We start from the raw sequence: 7,875 nt of genomic DNA on the forward strand, positions 1-7,875 counted from the left end.
TTAAATCATATTGTTAACTAATTTTATTTATGGTAGAAGCAGAGAGTAGCCGAAAATACATTCTTGTTAATCCTCGAAACAGAAATGAGGTGATTCCCATCATTTTTCTTTTAGGAACACTAATTATGTCTAAGGACAAAGCAATTAAACACAAACTACATGGTGCCGTCTAGATTACTGGTAACCATTAGAGTGTCCAAGAAGAGCATGTGAAGCAGAAAGATGCTCAAAAGGCGAAGCCTGCACTGATCCAGCTATTGCAGGATTTTCAATGTAGTAGATGACTGAGCTTCCATGATTGTGTTTCCCCTCGTACGTGGTGATCACTATTCCTTTATCATCCGCGTCCCTTTGCACTGTTTTCTTCACATTACAATTGCTAGTGGAACACCTGTAATAATTCCTGCACATAATGAATGGGGGCGTTGAGAATATGGAAGCAGCTCTTAAAATATAACTGGAAACAAGCTACGTAGAGGTGATGATTGAAAACCCTACCTGGGATTAGGGTTATTGTTGACGAATTTCCTTCCATACTTTCGCCACTTGTACCCATCATCCAATATGTCGAATTCGGACCGGGTCTTAAACGCACATCTAGCAGCTCGTCGAGAAATCTTCTTACTCTTGTTCTGCTCCCTCCTCCTGCACAGCAGGATAGCATGTAAAAAAAAATTCTCAGTCTATAATGTTATTGTGCATGGTTTAGGGTTTTGGTGTCAGATAAGTTTTTGTTGGGATGGATCATGAAGTTTGGCCTGACATTGATAACACAATCAAAATCAAAAATTATGTATAATAATGAAATAAATACTAGAATAATAGAAATATATTGTGTATAATTTTTTATTTTAGCTATGTGATTTTTTTTAACTGTCAAACCAAACTAAATTTTTTCTTTGATGGATCCTGAAATTTGGTAGAATGGTGGTTAAAAAACTTACACCACTAAAATCAAAAGCTATACAAAATATATTCTTTTTACCAATACAAAGTTAAATAAGATATACACAATAATAAAACAAATGCTAACAATAAACTAAATAATCCTTTAGGACCAAACTCCATGAAGTTTGATCTGACACGTAAAAGGAAAAACTTGCACAACCAAAACAGAAAACCTTAATAATGAAACACATACTAATAATGAACAGAATAAAGTAGTTTCTTTCCAATTTGAAGGAAATTTGTGCGGAGATCGTTACATGATTGGCTGAGGGTGGTGTGCATCGTTTACTGCAGGCTTGTCCATCATATCTGGCAGAGATGCAGATGAGTAAGCCATCATTTATCCAGCAAAACAAAGTAGGGGTTTTTAGAGAATTCCCTCCCTTGCATTACTTGCAATTGAATGGGTGGGAAGAAAATGAAAACCTCCTTATTAAGAAATATCTCGGTGCAAATTAGTCTGTCGATTTGCCCAGTGCATGACTTGACTTGGACTTGGAATTAGAGCATCACTTTCACTTGACCACAAGTGTGCACTGATTTCCTCTTTTTTCTTCTGTTGACTGTTGAAGAGTAATAAAGATCGAATAGAATGCAGCCGCCCTAGCCTTAGCAGCCAAAGATATGACATTCTCCTAACTTATGTGGACAATTTGATTCTTTCCAAGCGTACCAGATGACTTTATTACACGGAAGGGGTGATGTCATTAAAATGTGCGTCACTTGCACAGAAATTTCTTCAAGCCATTCAAAGTCTCAGTTGAACGGCCACATAATCACCTCCTATAGTGACTGCTTTGTTATTTACCAAGCATTAAAATTTGAATGGAGTTAAATTCACGTACAAAAGGAGTAAGGACAGCCAATCACTTCCATCTCTTTTCTCCATTGCTACCCATGGATGAATTGACATTTACTGTATATGCTTCACTATATATTTTGACCATCTAACATTCTTGTAGATGGATTTTGAAAGATTTTGAAAATTGTATAGAAATGGCACTGTCATCTATTTATTTCATGCGAATTTTCTCTTGGCATGTCGGCATTTTTTATACGCATCATCAATGAATAATACTATTATTTGTTATGGTATTTAGTACTTCTAACGTATGGATGATCAAAGAGAAATTCTAATAATAATAGAGTATAAAAAAGATATATTGTTAGGTTTTAATAGCAGAGAATAATTGTATATGTATATTAGGTGTTGGGGTGGATGGATACACAAACAGAAGCAAATTTCAAGGGAACATGTTTAGATCAAGTATGGGTGAGGAACTTAAGGTATGGTTATCTTCATTTTAAAAGATTTTGTTTATTAAAGAAAAACAAAATGTTAAAAGAATTATCTTCAAATCAAGAGCCATTGAATTCATGTGAAAGTTGTATTTTGGCTAAGCAACATAGAGAAAGCTTTCCAAAAGGTCATATAGAGCATGGGAACCTTTAGGACTTGTGCATACAAATTTATGCACGATCCAATGCAAACGCCATCATTGGGGGGAAGCATTCATTTTCTTACATTCATTGATGATTTTGGTAGAAAGACATGGGTTTATTTTCTTAATTATAAATCTATAAAATTTGGAAAGTTCAAAAAATTCAATGCACTGGTTGAGAAACAAAGTGGCCCATCCATCAAGGTGTTGAGATCTGATAGAGGAGGTGAGTACAAATCAAATGAGTTCTTGGATTATTGTAATTATCATGGAAAAACAAAGCAGTTTACTACAAGTTACACACATCAGCAGAATGGTGTCATGGAAAGGAAGAACAAAACAATAATGGTGAAGGCAATAAGCATGTTGAAAGGCAAGAATTTACCTAATGAGTATTGGGCTGAAGCAGTGGTTTGAGCAATCTATATTTTGAATAGGTTTCCAACAAAATGTGTGAAAGACAAGGTTCCAAAACAAGCAGGGAGTGGTACATATCATAGTGTATCTCATTTCATAATATTTGGATGTGTTGCATTTGTATATGTACCAAATTCAACAAGAAGTAAGTTGGATGATAGAGGTGAGAAATGCATATTTATTGGTTATTATACACAATCTAAAGCTTATAGGTTGTTTGATCATATCACTAAGAAATTCATTATTAGTAGAAGTGTTGTATTCAAAGAAGAAGCTTGGGATGGAAATATAGAAAAAACAATTTCAATTGCAGCAACAACACGTCATAATGAAGAAGAATAAGATCAAATATATCAAGGAAGATGAGGCATGTGAAGCTATTGAGTAATGGAATTTTAATCAAGTGAATAAGGTGAGTTTAATCCTTTGTTTCAATGGAAAGATACGTAAAATGGTGAAGAAAGAAAATGAAATTTTAAGTTATGAGATGGATCTTTTAAAAAAAGAATTAAAGGAAATGAAGAAATCCCAATCAAAAATGATAACAATTATAAAAGAGAGGCAAGTAGAAAATGTAAACTTTTAGATGAAAATTATGATCTTTGGAAAGAATTGAACAAAGTTCAAGAGAAAAATATAAAGTTGTTTGATGGGATTAAAAATAGGAATGAAGAATTAGAACAAAGAGTGAAGTTTCTTGATTATTTGGAAGAGAAACTAAAGAGATTAGAAGTTGACAATAGTTTATACAAGAAGGAAATATTAAAACTGATTGAAGAGAATGAATGTCTAAAGTTAAAACATTGGTTTGGGATGCTTTATGTAGTTCAAAATATTTCTCTTCGTCATTTGGTAAATGTGATTTTTTTGAAGTTGTTTGTGATGGAGATAAACAAGTTAATGAGTCTAAAAATATCATTAGATGTGATGATAATGTATTTGATTATGCAAAATCTACTAGTTGTTATGATAACAATATTGGTTTAAAGATCATGAAAAGAATGGGTTATAAAGGTGAAGGGTTAAGAAAGCTTGAACAAGGAATGAGAGAGCCAATAGAACAAACAACAAGGCCAAAATATGAAGCTCTTGGGTATGTCACAAGAAAGATGAATATAGGTGTTACAGGTTCAAGTAAATCAATTCAAGGAATGAAACATTTTCATTGTAATTGGAAAAGATAATGTACAAAGGATAAGTATTGGGATCTACATCCTTGTAGTATTTGTAGATTGAAGAATCATTGTGAAAGACATGTTGGAACAAATAGTCAAATGAATCTATGGTATGTTGCATAAAAATGAATTGTGGGTGGAGTTATGTATCAAGCATGAAAAAGTTATAGTTGTGATTAAAAAATATATTCAAGTATAAGATTTCATATGTGAAAAATGATAGTAATCATGGAAGTTCAAAAGTAATAACAAATATTTTGGGTAAAAGAAAAATATTGTCTAGCAAAGATGTCTATAGAAAGTGAAGTTGTAGGAAGTTCCAAATTCAAGTTTTGAAGATTTTAAAATCAATGGTTTGAGATACTATCACCAATAGAAAAGCATCATGAATGAGAAAAGATCTAAAGATGGTTTGTTGTTATCTAAAAAAGAAAAGGTTTAATAAAGTCTAAAGAATTGGCCATGATCATTAGAAAGAGTCAAATGAAGACAACAATCAAGAGCAAAGGATTTTGTGAACATCAAAGCATTCATGGTTGAAATTAAGGGGGGTGTTGGAAGATGTGATTTCTCCCACCAATGAAATGCAATTAATTAAATGAAAAAGACAAGATTAAAATTGAAAAATTTAAAAATAGAAATGGAATGTTCTTAATTCAATAAGAGACGAGCTTCAAAGGAAGAAAATATTAAGTACTTTCTATTTTGGGCATGTCAGCCTAACATATAGAATGTACTAAGTAATTTCTAGAATTTCATAAGACCTCTATTTAAAGAGGTATTTATAATGGTTTGAGTATTGGGGGAGTTTCAACTAATCATTTATGATGAATGCAGTAGTATTCTCGGCTAATGTAATGATTTTATATTCAATTGATTAATGGATAATTGTGTTGTAGGACACTAAAGATTCTGGTAAAATTCTTGTTTGATGTGTTTATATTTTTTTGTATCTTGTATTTGTATATTCATCCACCCCAACACTAGGGGTGAGAGAGTCAAAGAAGAAAAAGGAATGGAGTTAAAATATGAATTTAATTTTACTTATATATTTTACTTTTTTGAATTTCTTAAGATCACAATAAAAAATTAGCTATATTATATATGTAAATATTGCATCTATATTATTAGTCTTAGTGGGTGAAATGGTGATGCTTGTACATCATAGAAGAGATAATTTTTATTCAAGAAGAAAAAATTGGAATATGTAGCTACATTATGTAAAAAATATATATAAAGTAAATGTAGAAAAATATATAAAGTAAACGGGAAATTATTCTTCTTGTATACACCTCCCAAAAGAGTGTCATGCATCATATATGCGACGAATAAATTTAGTGATGACAAGAAATTTTTTAACTTATTTTTTAACATCTTTTATATAGTTATTGATGGATACCTTACCGTGTTGTCTTAAATTGTATCCTTGTACAATTTCATTCTCACTTCGGCCTCACTTTGGCGTTTTTTCCCTCTATGCCCTAATTATGCCTGTGATGCTAAAAAGTCGTAAATAGGAGCAAGCATACACATATAATGAGACAATAAAACATAATGGAAATCTTAATTGAAAACTAAATTAAAGATGCAAACCATAAGCCTTCCTTGGAATGTCCCATTTTCCTCTACTCTTGAGGACCTTGAAGGTGTTGGATTGATTGGCTCTCGGCGGAGTAATGGCCTCCAAAGTGGCAACTCAAGAGTTGAGTAGCTACTTGATCATGATTGATTATGCAAATGACATGAAATGCATGATCTAAGAAACTAGATTAACATGCTATGATTAATCCAAATGCTAATTACTAGATGATTGAAATGAAAATGCCTATAGTAATGATACTAAAACTATGAATGCAAGGGGATCCTTATAGCTCCAAAATTGTAGATATTTATAGGAATTCCAAGGCCAAAGTTGAGGTGGCAGGAATCGACAATCCAGATTTGATCTGAAGATATCAAGGGCCAAGATTGAGGAAGTTGGAGAAGAGGTTGGAGGAAGGGACACTTGTCATCTTTGTGGTGACAAGTGTCAAGGAGCCTTGCTCATGAGAGGGAAAGTTTCCAAGGGAGGAGACATGTGGCAAAAGTACCATGTGTCTCAAGGGAAGAATATCCACACCATAGGAGGTTAGGATAAGGAGGTTAGGATATGCAAGATAGGATAGGGTTAGTTAAACCCAGGGTTAGGTGGAATGGTTAAGTTAGGTGGTTAAAAGTTAGGAGCCATGTGCTCATTTGAATTTAGAAATTCAAATAATTGGAAAAATGGTAATTAATCTCAACAAACTTGAGTTTGTTAATCTTAATTAGGAATTAGAAGAATTGACTAAAATGAGGGGAATTAATTAATTTAGAATTAATTAATCAAAGGGGGATATGAAATCAACTATATAAATAAATCATGTAGATTTATTTACTAGTAGATGAATAGAGAAATTAATCAAATTGCTTGTGAATTCAATTAATTGGGAAGAGGGATTAATCAAATAACTGCGTATTTAATTAACTATCTTCATACCATTTTTAGGTGTATACATGTTGCCCCTCTTTGAAGTGATGTAGGACGATACATTGGTTCAAAGAAGACTTGATTAATGATGTTGTTGATATTGATTTTGATAGGATGCAAATTTGATCTTGATTTCGCTGCGGATTCGGTTTCGATATGATACTGATTCGATTTTGAGATGATAAATCTTGATATGATATGGATTTGATGCGGTTTTGATTTTGAGATGATAAATCTTGGTATGATGCCTCAGATGCTGACTGATAGATATCGATGCGAGGATGCCCCCTTGGGAGATGAATCAGATAAAAAAAATTTAATGTTTTTTAATTTTTTCGTGATTTTTGATTTTTTTTAATATTTTTGAAAGTTTTACGATTGTTAGATTTTTAACAATTATTCAATTTTTAGATATTTTCAGAGTCGATCCGATTCATTTCCCGATAAGAAATTTGAAAACATTTCCCTACCAGAATGATTAGTTGATTAGATGATTAAAAATTAGTATAATAAAAATCCCACTTAAATGCCCCATTTTGAGTTTAAAAAGGTGAATTCCTTTTACCACTCTTCATTTGTGCACTTCAGTTGTTTGAAAAATTTACTTTGGAGGAAGGAATGGCGATCCCGTACCACCAACATAGGTTCGAGCAAGTTTGGCGATACGAGCGTCCTCCGGCCTATGATCCACCGGCATGTACTTCAAGAAAACCCAGTTTTGTCAAATTTTAGTTGATTTTTGAAAAATTTAGCCATTTGTAGAAAAAATCATTTATTAGCATTTTCACCATGTGGGTTTGAAAAAAAATTGCAGTTTTTACATACATTTTTCGAACTATAAAATTATTTTTTTCAATTTTTTAAAATTTTCAAATTTCTAAAAAAAATTTAAAATTTTCAAATTTTTATAAAAAAAATTGAAAAGTTTTGCTTTAGGAGGGGGAGTGGTGGTGCCATGGGGGCACCACCACAGGTGCAGCAGATGCTGCCAACGCCACCGCGGGTGCCTTCGGCACCACCCTTGGCGTCGCAGGTACCGTCGGCGCCACCAAGGGCGCCTTGGGCAGTGTCGCTGGCGCCACCACGGGGGCTAGGCAAAAAAAAAAAAAATTTATTAACTGATTTTTGACCTTTTTTTTATTTTTTTATTTTTGCGCTTTGTGCGATTTTTAGACAAGATTTTCGCGATGTTGCAAATAATTTTCAACACGATTTTCTCGATTTCGCACATAATTGTCGATGTGATTTTCTCAATTGCACATTATTGAGTTGATTTTTATTTTTATTTTATCAAATGATTTTTGACTTTTTTTATTTTTTTATTTTTGTGCTTTGTGTGATTTTTAGACAAGATTTTTGCGATTTTGCAAATAATTTTCAACAA

The 7,875-nt window shown here is 32.6% G+C and overlaps 1 protein-coding gene across 1 annotated transcript; it reads right to left on the reverse strand.

Annotated features, from left to right (window-relative positions):
• On the reverse strand, window positions 1–1,347 carry LOC131066358 (probable WRKY transcription factor 50). The gene is made up of 3 exons (XM_058001098.2): window positions 1,206–1,347; window positions 499–645; window positions 1–403 (listed from the first exon to the last, which is right to left on the reverse strand). The coding sequence occupies exons 1-3, from the start codon at window positions 1,286–1,288 to the stop codon at window positions 175–177; spliced, it is 459 nt and encodes a 152-aa protein (XP_057857081.1). The 5' UTR covers window positions 1,289–1,347; the 3' UTR covers window positions 1–174.
• Between the last annotated feature and the right edge of the window lie 6,528 nt (window positions 1,348–7,875).

Source organism: Cryptomeria japonica, chromosome 3, assembly GCF_030272615.1.
Source record: "Cryptomeria japonica chromosome 3, Sugi_1.0, whole genome shotgun sequence".
Classification (NCBI taxonomy): Eukaryota; Viridiplantae; Streptophyta; class Pinopsida; order Cupressales; family Cupressaceae; genus Cryptomeria; species Cryptomeria japonica.

Coding starts and splice junctions, on each gene's coding strand:
- LOC131066358 (XM_058001098.2), bottom strand. CDS start 1,288: ATGATGGCTTACTCATCTGCATCTCTGCCAGATATGATGGACAAGCCT. Junction 646..1,205: donor CACCACCCTCAGCCAATCAT/GTAACGATCTCC, acceptor CCTGCTGTGCAG/GAGGAGGGAGCAGAACAAGA. Junction 404..498: donor AACAATAACCCTAATCCCAG/GTAGGGTTTTCA, acceptor CATTATGTGCAG/GAATTATTACAGGTGTTCCA.